At 35.5% G+C, this 24,716-nt stretch overlaps 1 protein-coding gene across 1 annotated transcript in view; it reads right to left on the reverse strand.

The window, feature by feature from the left end:
- The window catches only part of ZC3H13 (zinc finger CCCH-type containing 13), a 71,684-nt gene that overhangs the window by 12,274 nt on the left and 34,694 nt on the right, over window positions 1-24,716 (reverse strand). The window contains exons 9-12 of the mRNA XM_004680144.2: window positions 12,085-12,395; window positions 8,563-9,027; window positions 6,648-6,839; window positions 1,922-2,471 (exon numbers count right to left, since the gene is read on the reverse strand). Coding sequence (XP_004680201.1) covers window positions 1,922-2,471; window positions 6,648-6,839; window positions 8,563-9,027; window positions 12,085-12,395 — 1,518 coding nt within the window. The remainder of the gene's footprint in view (window positions 1-1,921; window positions 2,472-6,647; window positions 6,840-8,562; window positions 9,028-12,084; window positions 12,396-24,716) is intronic.

Here is a 24,716-nt window from a genome sequence, read left to right on the forward strand (position 1 = left end):
GCAAAGTTAATGTGAAGGGTCACTAAACTGAACTGAAGAACAGCATGAACATGTCCTGTCCCATTAAGCTCCACAATGGAGTAGTTGTGGGGTTGATTTAGACCCATCTTTGTTGTCTCCGTCCTCTGGGCCCCAGTAAATATTTGTGACTTGTTAAAAGACAAAAAAAAAAAAAAAAAAAGCAATAACTTTTCTGTTAAAAGCAGATCAGAAACATGGAAAAATACATGTTAATTTATAGGACAGGATAATATAAATAACAAAAGATTTCAAAATTTCTATCTGAGATGAAAGATAGCTAAAAAGGTCAGTTGGGAAAAAAAATAATTTGTTATTGTGTGCCTAGGTTTGTTAAAGGCAGTAACTGAATTTTATATTAATATAAGATTTTTTTAATGCAGAGAGGGAAGCCAGAGGCTGTTACAGAAAACGTTGGATATATGCTGAAGGAAATCTGAGACTTAATAAAACATGCCTCCATTTGGGCTGTTTGTCTATAATCATAACCCAAAACAGCATTGATAAAAAATATCTAAAAAAGGAAGCCTATATTTCCCATTAGTTAAATGCAATGGAGGCAGGAGCAAAGGAACATATATAAATTACTTTCAAAGTTTGTTTTAGCAAGCATAACCATCCTTTTACTCCATTTTTTTTTAAAAAGTAGCTAACTTCAATGTTTGGTTTTGTAATCATAAAACTAAAAATGGAGCAACTTGACTCCAGGGTTCTCTTGGATATAATCATTGGCTTAGCGCCCCTATGACTCCTCAGCTAACAAGTACCTCAACACAAAGAGGGCTGCTATGCTGAGAGATTTAACGTGAGTCTATCTTAGTCACCACAGCCAAGGCGACTACAAGTTTATAGAGAAAACCTTTTTAAGACAAGACCTGTCACAGAAAAAAAAAGTGGAGAAGTAACATTCCTTAACTTTTGAGAATATGGGAACAGTCATTTCACAACTAAAAGTTAACTTGGAACTTCCCAGCTACCTAAGTAAATAAATTCTTGTTAGCTTAAAAAAAAAAAAACAAAAAAATAAAAAGTGAAAAGGAAGAATATATCCTCAGATATATCATGAGATAATAAGAGCACGCTTTTAGTCTCAATAGCCAATTATAATTGCAAAGACTGTGAGGACACCATGCTATTTCTTATCGAGCCATGCAGAGCTAACAGGAACTCCCTCAGTTCTAAGACACTGTGAATGCTCCTCTAGCCTGGGGTAATACTCCAAATTTACAAGTTCTCATTAAGGATTATCAAGAATAGCAAAGGCAGTATCTCTTGCTGACAGGTCAGCACTATTAACTAGTTATAAAATAGATGTGATGGAATATAAGTTTACGGATTCTCACTTTTATACTGGAGTCTCGCAAAAATAAATCAGTGGCAGGTGAATAAGTTAATGAGTAACCAAAAAGGACGCGGTAAGCAAAACATGATTAACTATTTTGTATGACAGAATTTGTAGACTGGTTTGCAGCAACATGGGTGGAGCTGGGAGGGATTATATTCAGTGAAATAGGCCAGAAGGAAAAAGAAAAATAACAGATGATATCACTTATAGGAGGAATTTAAGGAAACTGAACAAAGGCTCAAAAAAAGGACAAAACATGTAGGCAACTATAGATTTGGTGATGGTGTACCAGTGGGGTATTTATTGGGACAACATCTGAGGGGAGAAATCAAATACTGTACAAAAATGAACAATGTAAGAAATCAAATTTTAAAATAAGAGAAAAAAAGTAAAAAAATGTAGACTGAGAAAATTACCACTCTCGAAAGACAATTCAAAAGATTTTGAACAAATATATAAAGTTGAAATACAGGAAAATATAGTGAGGAAAAAGGATGAAAAGGATATTAAAAGCACACAGGAAAGCACTCAATGGAACTTTTCAAATTCTTTACTTACTTTGACTTTCTCTCATCATGTCCATCTCTTGGGTTCCTGTCCTCGCGGATATCTTCTCGCTTTTCTCTGCGTTCATCCCGTCCCTTGTCTTTGTCTTCCCAATCCCTCTGACGTTCTCTTTCTTTATCCCTTTCTCTAGTTCTTTCTCGTTCCCGCTCTCGTTCTCTCTCCCTCTCCCGTTCTCTCTCTCTCTCCCTTTCCCTTTCTTCTCTCTCTCGTTCCCGTTCTTTTTCTCTGTCTCTATCCCTTTCCCTCTCCCTCTCTCTGTCATGGTCGCGGTCTCTCTCTCTTTCACGGTCCCGCTCTTTCTCTCTTTCTCTCTCACGTTCCCTAGCACGTTCTCTTTCTAGTTCTCTTTCTTTCTCTCTTTCCCGATCCCGCTCTCGCTCCCTCTCTCTTTCCCGTTCTCGGTCTCGCTCTCGATCTCTTTCTCTGGCCCTTTCATCTCTTCTATCATCCACTCTCTCTACTCTTCGTTCCTCTCTTCTTTCATCACGCTCAAGCTCGTCATTCCTTCCCTGATGTCGAATTGGTGAGCTTGGTCTTTGATCTACAATGAAAATCAAGTTTTGTCAGTGATTAATTAGACAGGTAACCTACTGGTAAGACAGTATGTAAACTCATAGATTTTATCCTGTGTATAATAGGGTCACACTGGCAACATAGATAAACCAGGTACTATATTTAATTTAAATTTAATTTAATCATCCAAATAATCACCCCTAGATGTTTAAAAACATTTTTCCTTTAAGGTAGTTTTTATTTGCCCTCTAACTATCATATTTTCTGCTCCCCATCAACCCCCTCCCACCTCCCGCTGATCCACCTTTGATCTTTTTCTGCATGCTCCTTACCCTACCTCCAGCCCACTGCTCCAACCCCACTTTCTGCCATCTCTACCCTTCACCTCTGATCTTCTCTGTCCCCCCAGCAGGACCTGAGAACACTGGTGGCAAAGGATAGGGGCAGCAGGAGGTGTAGAACATAGGAGCTGAAGGAAAAAAAAAATTTCCCTCGTAAGTCACACCTCTAATTCAGGCCAAAATATATATACATCAAAGTGCAGCTATTATGTGAGGAAAATATAGTAGACTAAAACATGTCAATATTTTTTGCTGCAATATCAATTTATCATAAGCTAAGGTATTAAGGGTTCTGTTGCTTAGCAATCTTGAAATAATCAAATGTAAAAATTATTTTATATTACTAATTAATAACTATTAAGATTAGTACTCAGATGAAGAGCTGTTTTCTTAAAAAGGTAACTAATAACCTCATATTTTATTTTTTCCCTAATACATGGAATCGCAAACACAGAAAAAGTGAATACACACTGCTCAGATGTTCATTTGAGCAGAAAATTAGTCATCAAAAAATGTATAAGAAAATGGCATAAAGTTTTCCTCAGAGATTGCCGTTTTTAAAAGTAGTTCACTATGGTAGGATCTAGGGCTGCTGTGGTATTTCTATTTTCATACTATTTATGTTTACCGGTTAGTCATAAAGGTGAAATTGCAGTATGGCCAATGAACCTGTCAGTGGAATATCTAACATCAACCTATCAATTTATTAAGCAGAATAACTTAATGCTGTTTCTAGGGAAAGGTTCAATAAACTAATTTGAATTCCTTTCTTATTACAGATGAAAGAAGTATTATCCATGGTAATAGATAAAGATACAAAAGTACACAGAATTCCAGACTACAATAAATGTGAGGCCTTGGGTAGCCCCTTTTGCTCCTTTTAAAATACAAAGGTTAATACAGAAGTTGACTTTCCAAAGCCACCAAGACTCATTTGAACATGACTGAAAGTTAGTTCTCTTGTCTTTCTACTATTCCTGAAACTAACTTAAATTGAAAATGATTCCATTACACTACACACTGAAGTCCTACAATGTATATAATCCTGGTTAGGAGTGATATTACTGTCACAATGATTATAAAAACAATTTAAAATAAATTCCACATTGCAACCTGTAGCAATTCACACTTGAAACTTCTAACTAGAACAAAGTCTGCTAACAGGCTATTTTATTTTACCAAGGCACTTTTTTTGTTGACACATGAAAACTAAACTTTTCACAACCAATGACAATGTTCCTCAAAGAAAATGAAGAAGACATAATACCACTTTAAGATTCTAAACAATCTTCCCTCTAAATGTGCATATCAAAGATGTGCTTCTCTTCAGTTTCCTATATAAGGAATGATACACCCATTTCATCAAACCTAGAAATCTCAGTTGTCCAAGTCTCACACTGAGTACCATAAATGCACTCAAAATATTTTCCATTCTTTCCTTTCTCCACCCTTATAGCTAATATTAACTTAAACTTTGATTAGCTCTTCTTAGATGTCTGTGTCATACAGCCCTATTGGATGCTGTGCTTGTCTCCAGCCTTTCCCCAGACTCTTAAGACATTTCTGATGACAACTACTTCTTCCATTTCTTTAAAAACAGCTATATATAGGCAGAGAAACAGCAGTTATATCCAAAATTATTAGCCTGATTTCTTCAGCTATTTACAATCTGGTCTATAATATCACCAATCCTTTCCACTAGTTTCTTCTCTGCCCTGTCTTTTATAGCCTACCTCTACTCCAACATTTTGTTTTTTAAATACTCCAAAGCATGTGTTTTTTTAACAGTACCCTCTCCAAAAGAGTATTTCTTCCATGGTTCATTCTAGCAAATTAATTATCTACCAGGCCCTAATTTGGAGATTTTCTTTTTAGGAATCTTTCTTGGGTTTTCAGATTCTGTTTACTCTTTTGTCTTCTTACAGAACTTTTTATATGAGTAGCATTTGTCACAGTTCAATTTTTCTATTTATACCCTAATTGGCTTGTGTAGAACTAAAATAAACAGTCTGACTCCTGAGCAAAGAACAGGATGCCTGGCTGCTTCTCTCTGCTTGGCCTCTAGCAACCTCCTTATTGCTCACCATACTTAAGCCACATTGGTGTTTTCCAGTTCTAGGACGGTATTATGCTATTTTCATCTTAGGGAACTAATATACACTCTTCTTTCTACAGACTATTTTTATTCTGCATAAATATCAATTCATCAAACTTTTCACGAACAATATTTTAAGAAGGTTCTTCTCATCTTTATTTCTATCTGGCTATCATTTCCTTGACAGCCCTCAAACATCACCTTCCTTTGGGGATAAGGGGTAGAATTTTCCCTTTTCTAAATTCTGTAAGGATAAAAACTATTTTACTCTAAGAACCTAGAAAAAAGCACAGGTACTCATTAGATATTTGTAGAATATACCATTGACCTCAAAACTATTTCTATTTCAATCATACCACAGGATTTACTGAAATAATCACAGTATAGTAAAACAGAAAGAGAAAAGAACTTGCAGCAGAAAACCTAAGTTTGAATCTAAACTCTGAAACTCATTTCTCTGTAATATTGGGGGAGGACATCACACCTTTTTGTTAGCTCAAATCTGAACTGTGAAACATGAATTCTCTTATAACTAAACTCGCAGGAATATTACAAAAACAGAATTTTAAAAGAATGTATATACTGTCCAATTTAAAGAATATGAAGTCAGAGAGTATATACCAAGCAACTATCAAAGTTCTTTGTAAACTCAATACATGTGTAGTTATATATAAGACTGAAACCAGATGTCACTGCTGAATGCAAGTATGAGATAATAAAACACTTAAGCTAGGATATGAAACTAGAAAAAAAAAAAGCTATTAAAAAAGGTATTACCAGAACATGGTGTTAGAGGTCAAGAAAGAGAAGAGAGATCAATCAGTGTTAATGAAGAAATAATTTCAGATACCAACACAAAACAAACTCCAGGTCCACATACAACTAAGGAAACCCTACTCATATTTAATCCAAATGTATCCTAATGAACTAAATCCAGCCAACCCTAATCTCTGCTCTCAATATACTATCAAAAGGACATGGTGTCACAGACTTTGTTCTCTCATTACTACTCATATTCAAGATTGATATGGGTACCTCTTGGATTCAAACTCTCAACCCTTCAAAAAATGAAGCATCAATGTTCAATCTCCTACTTCATCAAGTTTAGTATTAAATATCAGCAGTATAGCAAACCTGATGTTAGTTAACAAACCAATTTAACAAGACCTTCACATGACCTTAAATAAAGGTCTCAATACATAGACTTTTTAGAAAAGTGTTTTTAACCCTTTTTAAATGTCATCCAGTAATCTTGCTTCAAAAATGATTCAAAAGTTCATCCCGTGGAGTATCGGAAAGTCTTTTAACATAGGATATATAAGACTATAAAATTAAAGTACTGCATATAAAGAATATTTCTCCAAACAATCCCAAACCCTATCACTTTATTTTGTTGCTGCTTCTTTCTGCACAGATAGTCAGTGAATGATCAGGATGCTTAGATGAGAAATAATTATCTCCTAATCTCAAAAGCCCGAAACACACCCAAACATCTACATTCTTTAATGGGTGTGATCTGTTTGGTTAAAATGACAGACATACATCACGGCATCCTAGTTCTTATTCCATTTCCAAACAGGTACTAGTAACTAGCTATTTACAGTCTTCCCAAGACAAGTAAACAAGAAGTTATATGAGTAAATGTAATGTTTCTAGTGTGGCATCAAACACAAATCTTAAAAAGACATTTTATGTAAAAAGGCAAATAGATTCAAATAACTAGTTCTCCCAATGCTGGCCACCATTAGTAGAATTCTAGTCAACAAACCTCTTTCTCTGTTGTCACGACGATCCCTCTCTCCATGTCTTCTCTCAAAGGAAGAATCCCTTGCTTGATCTCGAGTGTCTCTTTCAGGGTATCTGTCTCTTTCAGGATAGCTACTGCGAGTTTCCCAGCTGTCATGATAGTTGCTACCACCACTGTGACTATCAATTTGAGACCCTCTTGTGCCTCGACTTCCTACACAAAAAATATTCACACAAATGTTTATTATATTTACTTTATTCAACAAGTTTCATCAATCACAACTTTTTCTCCCCCATAACATATAAAGGTGCTTTATATGAATTCCACAGTGTCATAATCATTGTTGAAAGATTATTAAAATTTGGATCAGAAAATTAACACTAATGACTAATTTGGGTAAACAAAAATCCCTGTTTTCCCTATAATGGAATCACAAAACAAGACGACTCAATTCAGTTAACCCAAACCAAAAAATAAAAACTACTGACTTATGTATAACTCACAAAAATATCATGAATAAAAATATTTTATTAACCTGATTACAGTTTATAGTGAAAATGAAGTATTTTTCACAAGTAACACAGTTCAGCCTTAAAAAAAGACACCACTTCTGGCATGATTAAGAAAAAAATAACGGAATGTAATAACTAGAGACATTAACAGAGGGCTGAAAAAAAAAATTTAGAAATATCTTTGTACAAAAAACCAAAACAATTTCTCAGAGAAATCTATTACATCAACTGCTTCCCAAAAAATGACGACCAGAAATCTATAAATACTACAATAACCTCAGTCTATAGTTCCAGTAAAACGTTTACAACAGGGCAGAGAGCAATAGTTTTGTTTTGAAATATAAGTTTAAAAAAACTATTTCCAAAACAGAGAGGAAATGAATGGGCATACATATATCTGCCTGTGTAAAATATTGTGAGGAAAGAAATATATTAAACTGGCAAAAGAGGGGAACAAAAGGTCGGATTTAAGATTTTTTTTTTTATCTTTTGTGACTTTGAATATTTGAACCAAGTGAATGCATTATTAAAATAAAAAAAGACTTTTCTTAAATCCCATTTACAATGGCAATGAAAACAAGAGAGTACCCAGAGATAAATATGCATAAAACCTTAATAGAAAAAAAATACATAAATTGATAAACTTAATATATTTGAGATCAAAATTCAAAGTTTCTCATCAAATTTTAAGAACCAATAACTTATTTAAAAAATAAAAATGAAAAAGCAAAGGGCCAAGAATACCCAGGACAACTGGGCCAGTGTCAGTGAGAGACTATCAACCTACAGCTGTTGCACTGACCAAGACAGGCCAGCAGATTCATGGAATATGTAAGTGCTCAGAATTCTACAGCAATGTTTTGGGAGAAGGGAGACAGGACAGTGGGAGAAAGGAAGAGAGAGGTCAAAGTTAATTCAGTCCAAGCAATTTGGAGATAGTCAAATGCATTTACATCAGTACTGATTAAGTGATTGTAAGTGTGTTAAAAGAAATAAGAAAAAAGGCAAGGATGGACAAATGCTGAAAAATGCACATCAGTCATTTTCCACACCATCAGTTTTGAAAGTCCACCACTTTCATCCCATTTTAATCATTTTATCATATGTATTCCTATTTCCTAAAAATTACTTTTGACTATGTTTTTGTTTAATATCAATTTGTTTAATGTTCTTTTAAATCAAGATAATAGGCATGAGTAGTTATCACAAGGTATGGATCAGGCCCTTTTATCTTTTGCTATTTTGGCTAATAATTCCTATTCAGATTTTATCAAGAATATCAAAATTCAATTAACTGAAATTACTTTGAAACAAAGTGATAATAAATGTATGGGACAATATGGTTAGAAAAGAAACCTTAAGAGAGCTAATTATGTTTATATGAATGTATAAAATATAATTCACTGGCAAATCAAAAACCTTACCCTTTTCAGGTAACTCTGGACCTCTTCCCCTACTTCTGCCCATTCGATCATTCCTAATTTCACTTCGAGACTCATTTCTGGAATCACTCCTTATTTCAGTACGAGAACTTTCTTCTCTCAAATGGTTTCTGCCATAACTTCGGGATTCTTCCTGATACGTATCCTCCTTTCGATGAACCTCTCTACTTTCACGGTCCCTGTAATCGTGAGCATCACGAGCAGATCGAGAATCTCTTGGATCACGGCTCTCTTTATTATCTCTGCTGTAGTCTCTCATTTCTCTGGAGTCCCGAATGTCTCTGGAGTCTCTTAGTTCCCTTCGGTCTCTAGTATCTCTGGCATCTCTCCGATCCCGACCATCTCGAGGTTCTCTGTCATCTCTATGGTCTCTAGAAGAACTCTGATCTTGTTCATACTCTCGTTCTTCCCTTGTGTCTTTTTCTCTTTCCCTTTTTCCTCTAGTCTCTGTAATGCAGTTTTGGAAAGTAACCATAATTTCCTTCACAAAATTTTGAGAAATTATAGACAGCATAATTAACAGTTTAAAGACCTTTATTACAACGATTATTCATATCCTCTGAAGAAAACATGGGCAAAAAAAAAAAAAAAATCCTTAGGTAAAATTCCAAACATAATTCTATTAACATTTGGATAAACTCTGAACACTGTCTTCTCCTACCCCAAATTACTTATACTTACAGATCTTAAAGAATGAGAAAATACACTAATCCTCATGTCACTAGTGGCTTACTTAGAAACCACTTTTAGATTCACAGATGCAGTTACTTTAATGAGCTCTACCAATATTACACTATGACTGTACTATACATGATCACCTCAAATGTACTTAAGCATCTGAGAGTAGTCTATAGCTGGTTAGTTTGTCAGTAAAGAAATTTTGTTTTCAACCTATCTTTTCTTGAACTGTATAATGGAATCACAATTCTGTCTAAAGTTTTCTTTACTTAGAAAAGGATTTTCTAACATCTCATAGAAAAATGAAGACGTAATTTCAGTTTTTATACAGCTAGAGTGAATGTCACTGATAATCCAAATTTTCATTTTATTAATGAAGTTCAGAGTTTAAGTGGTCTAGTCAACGCCATATCTCACAGAAAATTAGCCTATAAAAATGTCCACAAAAAAAAATGTCCACAAAAAGGATAATTTGATTATATAAGAGTTTTGATATGAAGTCAAAGAATTATCATGAAAACTTCAAAGAACAAATTCTATCCTATTTTTCCTCCAAACTTGCTGTTACTCTGGAAATGCCCCAATATTGGAGGTTTTTTAAGCAACTATAGCAGCTTTATTCCTAGGATACTGTATATTTACTCTTTTTTCTATCCCCCAGTGACTAGTCTATAGACTTTCTCAAACATCCATAAACCTAGTACCCACAAGACCCCCTAGATTCTCACAACAATAACTTAATCTCATTCCCAAATACTTTGTAATATGCCCAAGTCCACAAATATCATGTAAAGAGAGAAGCACCAGATAGGAATCCACTGTATCTCCATCCCTTTTTGTATAATGCATCTCTTGTAGTCCTCCTCCAAAAGCCAACTATGCCCAAAATTGTGCTCACTCACTTAGTGCTTTTTGTATGCCCACACCTGTTTTTACAAGTAGTTACTATATTTTTCTTTACTTATAATAGCCATCCTTTAAAATTACTATTTCTGAAAATGATCTCTAACTAGAAAGGAATATTCGCCACATCTATTAAATGGGAGATTAAAGAAGCACCTTCCTTATAAAGAACCTAAACTTACACATGGTTTAGTCAAAAAGATACACTGCATACTTACTTCTCCTTTATTAATGAGCTAAATTACTGAATTATGTTTTGAAATAGTTACCATTCAATAATCTATTGCTAAATATATACTATATATAATCCAGGACAACTGGTTAAATATCTTATTAAAATTAATAGATCGGTATAAGAGAATTTTCCCATCTTATCAATGTTCCATAAATACTGTTGTGCTGATCTGCTTCCAAATGCACACAAGGAAAACTTCTATAAAATTCTCTGATCCCTAACTATGCATCCATCATTTTCTTGAATAAAATAACTTGATTAATTATTACTTACACTGTTGATAGGAAGAAAATAAGTTCATTATGTTTCATTGGAGACTGTTGTACTATACTCAGAGAGGCTTTTTGAAGACATATTAAGGAGAAATGTTGCAAGTAAGCAAGTACTGCCTAAGTATTTTTTATGTTCAAATGATAACTCAGGAGAAGTTAGGTAAAAGACTTGTTAAATTAAATAAATCATGACAAGAAGTTTAAATAGGATGTACAGAAAAAGGTAATGGTACCATCTCAGCTTGAACAAGGACTGGCAAATGCAAAGTTAACTTTTCTTTTTTAAGATGTATTTTTATTTATTCATACAGAACTGGGGTACAGGCCAGAGATGCAGAGGGTAAGAGGATTCACCAGGGACAGAGTGGGGAGCGGAACAGGCAGATCGACGAAGTACACTGCTGAGGGGAGCAGTGGGCGGATCAGGAGAGGTCAGCCACGTGGATCTCCTCATGGGCAAGCGGGAATTGAAGTGGCTTAAGCTTCTTTAGTGCAGTGCTTTAACCCACTGGCCACCAGGGAGGGCCTAACTTAACTCTTCAAGCTGTAGATAGGAAACTACTTTGCTTCATAATTGAATTACACCAGGAAAATGGATCACTTGCTTTGCAACAATCTTCTAAGTATTTCCCTCAGTCCTTATCTCTATCAGAACTCACCTCTGATGCTTTTAAACTCAGCTCTGAGGTTTGCTGTTTTTCTTCCCTTAACTTCTCTATTGTTTTAAAGAACTAATTAGGCAATTAGTGATACTCTAAAAATCAAATGATCAAAAATCCAGAGAATTCAAGTAAAACACCTTAAGAAAGTTAGTGTGGGGATTATACATACATACATACATACATACACACATACATACATACACACATACACACACACTACATATATATGTGTGTGTGTGTGTGTGTGTGTGTGTGTGTGTGTGTGTGTGTATAAAATGCCTACTTACATATTTAAAAGCTTATACCCACAGTTCCTTAAACACCTACTGCCCTTAAGAACCTCTGTGGTCCCTCCCTGGTGGTGCAATGGGTTAGGATGCAGCACTGCAAATGAGCCACAGCCGCTTCAGTGTGAGTTCGATCCCCAGCCCCAGAGGTGACCCTCGTGGCCCAGCAAACCTCTCCTGACCCACCCACTGCTTAGCAGTGGACTTTGTCGATCTGCCAGTTCTGCTACCCACTCTCTCTGGTGAATCCTCTCACCATTCCTGCACCTCTTACTAGTACCCCAGTTCTGTATGCATAATATTTAAAAAAAAAAAATCTTTGTATATTACAAAGACAAAATATAATAGTTCTCATCTAGCCCTAATTATGACAATAAATCTGATGATCCAATTTTATAATAAAAAAATAAAACACCTATTTAAATAAATGAACGCTAAAAAAAATGAAAATAAATGATAGTACATACCTTCCCTCCTTTCATGACGCCGGTCATGAGACTGTGAAGTTCGTTCATGATCATGCCTCCCTTTCTCTCGCATTGGAGAGCGGTGTCTTGGGGGACTTTGCTTTCTTGGAGGAGAAGACAAAGAATGGGAAGGATAAGGAGAAGCAGAGCGTCTTAATGGTGGAGTTATTGTCCTCTGATAAGATGGTGATGGAGTTCTTTTTCGACGAGGAGAAGGAGAGTGTCTTTGAATAGATGATCCTGATTGCGAGGAAGATGAGTGATGCCTAGAAGATATAGGAGAATGATGCTGTCCTGCTGGGGAAGTAGACCTGTAAGAAAATAACAAGTTTAAGAGGCTTCATCAGCTGAAGATCTTGTTTAAGCAAAAAATACAAAAACTTAACCTAAAAATACAGGTACTAATTCCAGGATAAATTTAATTCACACTGCTGTAAAATAATAAGCTGAGTTTTAAAGAGCTGAGTAATTGTTAAGTTCGCCTGGGCCACAATTCTGGATAAATAATGCAGTGTCTTTCTACCAAGGTTTTGATCAAAGACATACTTTCTTTTCCAGTTCTTGTACTTTCTGAGAAGTTACATTCTACCCTCCCATAAACTACAAAATTCACTCTTACTAGAGATACTTTCTGACACTGTAAATATGTATCCGACATGAAAGCAGGGGCTCATAAGTAGCTCAATCTAATCAGTAAGATCCAGATAGATAGCAGCTGTAAGAATGCCTACAAATCAAGGGTGTAGGGAGAGAGGAAGTTGTGACCACCTAAGTCAAGCCTAAAGTCTGCACTGCCTGCGTTGACATTTACAATGGGGAGAGAAAGAGAGCATAAAGAAAGGCCATACTGCCTTTTCCCTAAATAATCTGACTTCACTATTAGGCAACAGATACTGAGATTTTTTAATTCCTAGGCCTAGGGTTAACTGAAAACTTTCTCTACTCTTTAAATCTCCCTTGAAGTCACTGCAGCCAGTGAAACAACTTATACTTCAAGAAATACATCTGGAGTCACTCCTATAATCATATTCGTCATAGCAAACATTTGTTCAAGAGCTAGTTGTTTCATTCAAAAAAAAATTCTGAAGTTCTAAGTATTTCAGAATTACCTTTAGTGCCTATGATAAATACACATAATAGGAACAATTGTGACAAACTCATTAAAGCCTAAACCAGGGTTTCTCAATCTTGGCACTACAGACACTTTGCTTTCAGTCATTCTGTCATGAGGGATGTCCTCTACAACGTTAGCAGCATCCCTGGCCTCTATCTACTAGAAGCTAGCACTCACTTCTCTCCTATCCTGTCTATGCATGTGTGTGTGTGCGCGCGCACACGCACGCACACACACACACACACACACAATTTACTCTTGACAATGCTAAATTTTTCCAGGGAGGCAAATCACCCCTGGTTGAGAACTGCTGCCTAAACTGTACTGATTATAAGTAATGACTACAAACCTTCTAAATCACCATAAGATTTAAATCTATAAATGTTACTGAATCACAAAAATGTTCCAATATATTTCACAATTTTTTGCAGATCCAAGATACAAAACAAACAATACCTATGCATAACAGTAGACCAAAAAAATGAAAGTCAGCTAACTATTACACCATGTTCATTAAACCATTTAGTCATCTGTGATTCCACTGAATCTCCATGCTTCTAATAAAACCTATTGTTCCCTACATTAAAAACAACAACAACAACAACAAAAAAACCATAAGCCACGATAACTTAACTCTGAATAGAAATGTATTTACTTAGCTTTATAACATGGCTTAAGTTAGGACATGATATAGAATGAGACTATTCGGGGATTATTTTATTGAGGAAAAATGCGAAACTTAAGAAATATGAAAAGAAACATTCAAATGCAAGTAATTTCACCTATAAGTCATATACTAGACTGTCATAAATTCCCACCAAGTTTTCTCATAATAAATGTTTGTTTTCAATTATGAAGCTTACATAAGGTTTTAAGGTTAACATTCACAATTCAATCTCTAAAATGATGTAGAAATTATACATTTAAGAAATATAATTATGGACATTATCATAACCAATTCTATTTTCAGTAGAAAAACATGGCACATATAAATATTTAGGTTTCCATTATTTTATGTAAGAAACTTATTCTTACATAAATCACTAATATAATGATAAAATAAAATAGCAGCTTATATATATAGATATTGCTACATTGTGCATGACTGCCTTTAAGTATTGTACATGTACTAACTCATTTCATCTTTATAATAACAATGCAATCAGTTAACTGAAGCAGGACTGAAAATCAGTCTTAAATAGAGACTAGTCTAGGAATGTAAGACTAGACTAACAAAATAAAGCAATTTGAGTTCTCAGCTAATTAATCCAACAAAAATCTAAAAAAAAAAGTGTAATGAAACAAAACTGTAAAGTTCTGCTTTTTTCTTTTTAAAGTATAACAGAAGAGTTACGTTGGTAAGGAAAGTACATTTCCTAAAATATTTGAGCCAAAAGCTGAAAATCTGGGGAAAGGGCCGCTACAAAAGAGACACAAAGGACAGTGATTTATATATACAAGAAAGAACTTGGTGTGCTTATGAGAGTAAAGACTCTTCTGAGAAAGGATCAGTGAGTAGGAAGAGACCAAAAGATAGGAAATCTTGTAGGTCATAATAGAACTATGGACTTTTACCCTGAACAAGAAGGAAATCACTGGACAGTTTTAGGCAACCAAGTATCATCTAAAATCCAGCAAAATCTTACTTACCTAAGTCAACATGTGAGACAGAAAAAGAAAATACTACTATGTGATGATTTCTTTTAGACCTAATTTATTTAGCCTGCTATTCACCTTTGCAGAGGGCAACAATAAATACTTCCTAGAAGAAAACTAATTTCTAACTAAATGATCTCTACAATCATGAGGATACATTTTGTCTGTGTAAATATTGTGAGGTTTTTTTTTCCCCTCCATAAATATATAATGGTGCCATAAAACAATCTGGATTCAAACAAACTAGCAGCTAGATACAACAAGTAAATCTAAGCTGAGCACTATTAATTTTGGTTACATTTCATTTTCACATTTATGCAGAAATTAAATTTCAAAAACCTGCATCGAAGAATAAAAAATGATAAAATAACCCTTGGGCCCTCCCTGGTGGCGCAGCGGGTTAAAGCACAGCACTGAGAATCTAGAGCCGCTTCCGCATGAGTTCGATTCCCGCCTGCCCCGGAGGTGACCACATGGCGTGGCAGACCTCTCCTGACCCACCCGCTGCTCCCCTCAGCAGTGTACTTCGTCGATCTGCCTGTTCTGTTCCCCACTCTGTCTCTGGTGAAGCCTCTCACCGCCCCTGAGCCTCTGGCCTGTACCCCAGTTCTGTATGCACAAATAAATAAATCTTTAAAAAAAAAAAATAACCCTTAAAACAACATATCGCTCAATGGTTTTTCAATCCCCATTTACCATTTAAACGACAGTATCTTCCTAAATATGATTCAAGTGTCCTACAAAGATCTCTTCAATCGTTAGGTAAACTAAAAACTATACTTAAACTGTGACCAAGGGTCAGAAAAAGACAAGTTAACCGCTACCACTGGCACACAAGGAAATTGTTTTTAAGCTGTATGACTAACAGCCTGTATTTCAAATGAAAAAAACCTACTAGTAGGGCCCTCCCTGGTGGCGCAGCCGCTTGCAGTGCTACATTGTGAAGCTAAACTAAGCTAAGCCAAGCCGCGGCCACTTCAGTGCGAGTCTGATCCCTGACCCAGAGGTAATCCACATGGCACAGCAGACTTCTCCTGTCTTACCCACTGCTCCCCTCAGCAGTGTACTTTGTCGATCTGCCTGTTCTGCTTCCCAGTCTGACTCCGGTGAATCCTTACCGCCCCTAAACCTCTGGCCTGTACCCCATTTCTGTATGCATAAATTTTTTTTAAAAAAATCATTAGTAATTTAACAAAGCACACTAGTTTAAAACATTATCAAGGAAACTGACTTCTATCCCCAACCTGGTGAAGCCATTTAAAATTATGACTACCTACTAGAAAGGAATTGAGTAGTAAGGAGAAAATGGAAACGACCAAACCATTGTCAAGAAATAGCAAGTTATTTCAGTCTTGGAAAAGAGGGAGGTGAAAATGGTTCTCAAGACCCCACCAGATTTCCAACACACATCTCCCCCAGAGCTGGTCAACAAAATGGGTGCCAAACAGGGGAGATGAATGAAACTCCTGCTCCCATCCTCGAAGTGTTATCATTTAACTATATGTGAAATAAAAGCCACCAGACAACACCATAGCAAGATTAGGATAAATTTTGACAGTGCACCTGGGGTATGTTGTTTTATTAATTTCACTACAACCACTATGGAAAACTGTTTGGAGGTTCCTCAAACTGCTAAACATGGAGCTTCCCTACGACCCAGCAATCCCACTCCTAGGGTATCTACCCAAAAGACACAAAAACACTGATTGAAAAAGATACTTGTACCCCCATGTTTATTGCTGCTTATTTACAACTGGAAAAACATGGAAGCAGCCCAAATGCCCAAAAGTAGATGACTGGATAAAAAAGATGTGGTACATATATGCAATGGAATATTACTCAGCAACCAAAAAAGAGAAACACATGTCTTTTGTAGCAAACATGGATGGAGCTGGAAAAGATCATGCTTAGTGAGATAAGCCACAAAGAGAAAGAAAAATACTGGATGGTTTCACTCAAAGCAGGAGTATAATGCACCAGGCGAGAAAATAACAAAAATAATGAACAACCATATACCAGAGACATTTTGTGTGGGTGGAATGGGGAATGGGATCAAAAACGGGGGTGGAGGAGGGAAGGGAGGGAAATGCAGTGGACTATGGTGGTGGCACACGGGTGATTTGGTGATGGGAAACCCGTGGGGGTTACAATCGAAATGGGGGAAAAAATGTGCAAAATGATGTAAAAATAACTTTTGTAATAATAAAAAAAAAATGCACAAAGAAAAAAAAAGGAATTATAGGTTAACTGAAACACTGTCAAGTGTCCATTTAAGATTACTTAGACACAACTGGTTAGAAATATTGATACAATTCTTCACAAGCATTTTCCAAGTGTCTAATTTGAACTTAATTTTCTTCTGAGTGACAGCTCTTCTAAAATAAATTAAGTATAAAAATGACCTTGAGTTCCAAGTAATCACAATTTTACCTCGTTTTTATATAAAGCAGGACCTCACTGGTGGCGCCACGAGGACCTCACTGGTGGCGCCACGGGTTAGGATGAAGCACTGCAAGCTAGCTGCAGCCTCTTCAGTGCACCTTCAATCCTCAGCCCCCAAGGTGATCCACATGGCACAGCAGACCTCTCCTGACCCTCCCGCTGCTCCCCTCAGCAGTGTACTTCATCGACTTGCCTACTGTGCTCCCCACTCTGTCTCTGGTGAATTCCTCTTACCACCCTTATGGCCTGTACCCCAGTTCTGTATGCATAAATAAATAAATCTGTTTTAAAAGATGGGTGACCATTACACTTTCCAAAAGCAGAGTAATAAAATAAATCCAGATTGCTTTCCAAAATAAACAAATGGTATTTAGATTTTGATCAATGTTGCATGAACAAGTCATAGCTGAGTCAAGACTATGTCAAAATGGAAGATGGTAACTTCTTAATATTGTTTAGAGAGAGAACACACTTTTTTCTGAGATGTATGGACACTGTCTACCCACATGAAAACAGACACAAATTTTATCCACAATTCAAGAGATATGTGGATAAAATCTATGAATGTGTCTCAAGTTAGAAGTGCTTAATTAGGAGGCTGAAAAATGGAGAATTAACTTGGAAAAGAACTAAAAATCACATGATGACATGGCAATGGTGAATGTCACAGGTATGAATAGTCTTTTACTCACTGAACAAAGAACCATCCTTCATGAAATACTAGTAATATCCTAAACATTTAAAACAAGCAACACAAGCCTAAGCAAAATCTTGCTTATGTGGAAGAAAAAAAATCATATTGTAAAGATTGCTTTATATACATTATTACTTTTTAAAAAAAATATATTTATGCATACAAGGACTTGGGTACAGAGAGTTGCAGGGGGTGAAAGGGCTCACCACAGACAGAGTGGGATATTTCTACCCACAGTAACAAAGCTTCAACAACTTTTTTGTTCACCACTATATCACCAACTTTTTATAACAGCACCTATTACACAGGAGGCAATCAATCATCTGCATAAATCCATCAGCAAACTTAAGTACAATCCATCCTGGTATTCAAAATACTCTTAATAAACCCATTATATATCTAACAGGACAACTATCTCCAAAAGGAATTTAGATACTAATCTGTAATTGCATATTTCAACCTAAAAGCAATGACAAATGTTCTTAATCTAGTGTTTGGTTTTAGAATAAATTCCTCATTCACTATAATAGAAATAAATTTAACAGCTCTGCCTTAAAAATTCCTGCAACTTAAGTTAGCTTTTCCTAAGTCAAAAGGGTCCTTTGCAACTTTGTCATCATGGTTGTAAAACTCCAACAGTTCAAATAACCACACAGTCCTTAAGTATTGCGCACCTGTTACTTCATTTCCTTAGACTAAAGAAACAAATCAGTTTCTGATTTTTTCTATATAATGATTAGGTGAGTTCAATGTATATCTTGTTTCTCAGGGTAGAAACAGCAATGGAAAAATACTGAAAATGAAGAAGCAATCTGGGTGATACTCAAGTTCTTGTAATATAAAAAGTGTCACCATTTGAAATATGAACTATCCAGGGAAATACGTTAAGAATTACTGCTCAAAGACTTCTGGTTCACAATAACAAAACAAGAGCACCAAGAACCAGCAGAGAAGATTTCTTCTAACACAAACCAGCAGAATCATTTAACCTAATTTAGACCTGATTTACAAGTAATTTTCAAAAACATATCTACCGATTGGCTAAAATAGAGTATATTTTAGAAAAATGTTAAAGAATTGTGGGTGTTCCAGTTAGCCATTCTGTCACTGCTCCAGTAAAATGCAGTGCTGCTAGTCCTAGCAAGTGCTGAAAGAATTGTTCTGGTTATTTTATGTCATCACAGCAAGAAAGGAAAAAAAAAAAAGAGATTCATCTAAGTAATAAGTTAGACAGGTTGGCTGCTCCTCAAGACAAAGATTATCACCAAAGTCTGTGGGTTTTTTTTTTTTTTTGAAAAAACAAGTTTTGTTGAATTAATGTTAATAAAGGCGTATTAAATGCTCACTGGGAAGTTTTTCCTGAATATTACAAATACTACTTTGCAATAGTTCTCACAGTGCCAAATAACACTGTTTTTTACTCGAATAATCTCATCTTTTAATAACATGAACAGAAATGGCACCTCACCAGTGTAGTAGGTACTATAGTGACTACTCCCAAACCTATTCTTTTTGCTATTTAATAACGCCAACTGTATTTGTCCACCTAGAGAAATAATTTCCAAGTCTTACTCATAATTAGATGTAGCCATAGTACAATACATGGACAATATATGTGAAATAGTGTATAATACTTCTAAAAAGATTAAAGTTTTTTCCCTTTGTCTTTTCTGCTGCCTGGAATGTGGATATAAAGACTGAAGGGTCAGCTGTCATAGTCAATCATGATATAATCCTGACGAAGGAAAGACATTGCCTGGAAGCTCCATTACTTTGCGAAATAGTATATCAGTATTAGACTGACTCCATCTGAGTTTCTTTAAAAGAGAAAAAAAAATACCAGTTTACAATTCCCAAACTTTGCTCAGTACTAGAATCATCCTGTGAGCTTTTAAAAATGTGGCCACTAAGTTTTCTCCCTATATCATTAAATCAGTGTACTTCAGAATTGCGAGCTTTTAAAAATGTGGCCACTAAGTTTTCTCCCTGTATCATTAAATCAGTGTACTTCAGAATTGGAGCCAGGCATTACTGTAGGTGATTCCAATGTGCAGCAAAGCTTACATTACTTCTGTCTTATGTACTTAAGTCTTCCATATTGGGTCATTATTAGTAACAACTGATTCAAAATCTAGTTTACACTGCATATGTATTAACTAATATGTGCTAGAAAAAAGATATAAAAACTATCTTTGTAGCTACATTCCACTAACTATATACTTAAGAGTGAAAACCTGCAAAGGGAAGGAATTTTTAAATAACACTACACTGTATCTGATTATTAGAGGAGGGTAAACACTAATTGAATTTTTTTTTTTTAAGTTATCACCTCACTTATTTCTCACTTCAGCCCTGTAAGAGAGCACTATACAGTTTGCATTTGAAGAAATAAATGTTCAAAGTTTAAGTCAGGGTCTCATATTGAATGCATAACAGATTGAATACACAAGTTTCTATTTGTGTAGCTTCTGTGCTTGTGAATTATCTACTACAGTGGTACTTCAAGAAAGACACTGAAAGTTTTATAGAGAGTTAAGATTTTCCTTGAGGAAATATTAATTGCAACTACTTCACAAATATCATGCATGAGAAACATACTGCAACCAAGTTGGCTTTTATAAAAGATATTTGATATTTGAAGTGCTCTTAGATTTTAAAAATTTTATTTTAATAGCTTTAGTAAGCCCATCCTTTAGAATGAAAACCTGATTTATAAGAAAATGGTTATGAAAATACGCGAAATTTAAGCTAACCAATTTTAAACTTAAACTCTAAACCTTTAAGCAGTTACTAAAATTCAAAATGAACAGATTTTCAGAGGATCTCAGCTCTTTCACAGAGCAGGTCTAAGTAAAGCCATTTAACTATTCAGTCATAAAAAAGATAAACTATGCCATTGGCAGCAACATGAATGGAGCTAAAAGGGATTATGCTTCATGAAAGTTAGAGAAAGAAAAATATCAGATGGTTTTTTTACAGGAGAAGTATAGGGGGACCAAATAAAGCATTGGGGGGAGGGAGTAACAAAACAAAACTAGACAACTGTAAATCTGAAACATTCTGCAGGAGACAGAGAGAGAGGGACAAGGGAAGGAACAGCGTAAAGTACTATGGCGATGGTACATTGGTGACATTGGTGGTGAAAATTCTATGGGGATTTTATACCTGAGAAAAGAAAGTAAACACTTTTAAAAAATGAACAATGATGTAAAATAAATAAATAAATAAATAAATAAATAAATAAATATATATATATATATATATATATATATAAAGCCATTTGTAAAAAAAAGTTAATTTTTTTTTAACGATCAATTAGGAAATAGAGGACTTAAACAACTCTATATACAGCAACTGGACCTAACATTCATATAAAAGACATTCTACCCAACCAGTTTTTATTTATTTATACATACAAGAACTGGAGCATAGGCCAGAGGTGTAGGGTGGCTGGTGAGGATTCAAAGAGACAGAGTGCGGAGCAGAAAAAGTGGATCTACTGAAATACAACAAGGGGAGCAGCAGGTCAGACAGGGGAAGTTCTCTGTGCCACATGGATTAGCTCCCCAGCAGGAAATTTAACTCTGGCCCCATGATTGCCAAAGGATCGATAGCAGTGAGGTATTAACACCTGTGTGCTACCAGGGAGGCCCCAAACATGTTATAGAAGATGCATTTTTCTCAAGGACGCATGAAACATTCTTCTAGACAAGATAACAGTATCAATGGCATAAGGAAACCCAAAATATCCACAAATAGGTGGAGATTAAACTACATATTTATTTATTTATTTATTTTCAAATGTAAGAGGGACTTACTGTAATTGAGTGGTCATAAAATACCTTATATAAGCTGGCCCTCCCTGGTGGCACAGCGGTTTAAAGCACAGCACTAAGAAGCTAAAGCCACTTCAGCATGAGTTCGATCCCCGCCCAGGAGTGACCACATGGCACTGCTCCCAGCCTCAGTAGTGTACTTCATCCATCTGCCTGTTCTGCTTCCCACTCTATCTCTGGTGAATCCTCTCACCGCCCCTGCACCTCTGGCCTGTACTCCAGTTCTGTGTGCATCAATAGATAAATCTTTAAAAAACTTAGGACAACTAAAAATTAAGAAAAAGGGGTCATACAACTGATGACACAAAAATAAAAAGGATAAGAAAATACTATGAATAACTATTTGTCCATAAAGTAGACCACCAAGAAGGAAATAAATTCCTACAAACACCTAGGCTTAGAAAAATCAGGAAAAGAAAATCTGAGGAAAAAAAAACCCTAATGAGCAAGGATACTGAATCAATAAGTAAAATCCCCCAATAAAGAAAAGCCATATGGTTTCACTGGAGAATGCTACCAAACATTTAAAGAATTCACACTAATCCCACTTAGCTTTCAGAAAATACTGAAGAGGAAAGAACACTTCCAAGTTCATTCTATGAAGCTGGTATGATGCAGATTCCAAAACTGCAGAACAGTATTCTTGATGAATAATCATGCAAAAATCTTTAACATAGTACTAGCAAGCAAAGTTCAACCATACATTAAAGGGATTTATATCCCATGATCAAAAAGGGTTAATTCCTAGAATACAAGCATATGCCATCCAATGATAACAGGATGACTAATACCATACTAACAGATTAAAGGACAAAAACACATGATCTCTATACATGGGTGACAAAATTGAACACTTTCATGACAATAAACGTTCAACAAAACAGCAACAGAAACTATCTCAATGTAACAAAGACCTATTACAAAGTGCCACATCAAATATCATTCATAATAGTGAAAGACAACTTAAGATCAGAAACAAGGTAAGGATGACTGCTCTCCAACATTTCTATTCAAAGTAGAGTTGAAGTTCTATCGAGAGCAATTAAGGAAGAAAAAGAAAAGGCACTCAAATCAGAATGAAAAAGATGGTATGATCTTTTTCCAATCACATATGGTATGATCTGTTATGTAGAAAATAACTAGCCATTTCAGACACAAATGCACATCCACACACAATAAAGTTAGTATTAATAAATTCAGCAAAATCAACACACAAAATTTTATATACACTGGTAAAGAACCAAAGAAAGTTAAGAAAAAAATTTTATTAGTCAATTCCATTCACACAGCATAAAAAAGAATACTTAGGACTAAACCTAATCAAGGAGGTCAAAGACTTAGAAAATGAAAATAAAAAATGGCTGAATAAATTAAAGACACAAATAAGCAGAAAGACACTGTGAAAGGAACGGATTTCATCTAAGGTAAAGCAGTATTAAGATGGCCATTCTATACAAGACAGTTTTTTGTTTTGTTTTGTTTTTAAGATGTATCTATACATACAAGAACTGGAGTGCAGGCCAGAGGTGCAGAGGAGTAACAGGATTCACCAGAGTGGGAAGCAGAAAAGGAGGGCTGACTGAAATGCAATGCTGACAGCGGCAGGCAAGAGAGGAAAGGTCTGCTGCACCATGTGGGTTAGCTCCCTAGCTGGCTGTGCTGCAGTGGCTGCAGATAGCTTCATAACGCTGAGATTTAACCCCTTGCACTACCAGGGAACACGCACCCAAGGTAGCATATCTAATTCGACACAATTCCCATGACAATGCCAATGTTAGTTTTTGCAGAAATATAATAAAAATTCATCCTAATAGAGATCACTAAAGACAAAATAATTTTTAAAATAACAAAGTTAGAGAACTCACATACTAATTTCAAGATATATTACAAAGCTGCACTAGTCAAAACAGTATGGTGCTTGCTAGAATTAAGGAAAAATGATTAGCTGGGCAGTGGAGTCCAATTATAATTAGAGAGCATATATGGCCAAATGATATCAACCAGTGTGTCAAGACCACTCAACCACACTATACCAAACTAGCAGGGTAACAGACAAAACACAGGGACAGGACAGAATCTTCAACAAATGGTGCTAGAAAAATTGGCTAGCTACATTAACAAAAATTTAAGTTGGACCTTATCTTATTTCATGTACACGAATTAACTCAAAAGGGTTACATTCCTAACCATGAGTATTAAAATACAGGGGAGTAAGAAAATACAGGGGAAAAAAAAAGCCTCAAGACAAGGACTTCCTATGTTTCATACCAAAATACAGGCAACAAAAACAGAGCAAACTTAAAATGTTTTATGCTTCAAAGGACATTATTAACAGGATGAAAAAGCAATCTATGAAAAAGGAGAAAACGAAAAATGCAAATCAAAATCAGTGAGATGTCAACTCATACCCTTTAGGAAGTTACTATGTAAAAGTCAGGAAAAAACTAAGTGTTACTTAGGATGAAGAGAAATGGGGGACACCTGTATATAGTTGGTGTTGCAACTGGTTATGGACAACAGTATGAAAGTCTCTCAAAAAATTAAAAATATAACTATCATATGGTATAACAATCTCACTTCTGAGTATACAGCCAAAAGAACTAAGAGAAAAGTCTCAAAGATACAATTATACAAGATTTCATATTGTGAAAATAACAGTCAAAGTGGAAGCAACCTATGCTTACTGACAAATGGATGGGCAGACTGTGGTATACAGACAATGGAATATATTCAGCTTTAAAATGGCAATTCTCTCACATGCTACAACACAGATGAACCTTGAAGACATTATAGTAAGTGAAACTATTCATAAAACCCAAAACGATTCCACTTCTATGAAGTATCAAAAATAGTCAAATCGGCCCTCCCTGGTGGCGCAGCGGGTTAAAGC

Source organism: Condylura cristata, unplaced genomic scaffold (genome assembly GCF_000260355.1).
Source record: "Condylura cristata isolate star-nosed mole 26May11 unplaced genomic scaffold, ConCri1.0 scaffold00010, whole genome shotgun sequence".
NCBI classification, from domain to species: Eukaryota; Metazoa; Chordata; class Mammalia; order Eulipotyphla; family Talpidae; genus Condylura; species Condylura cristata.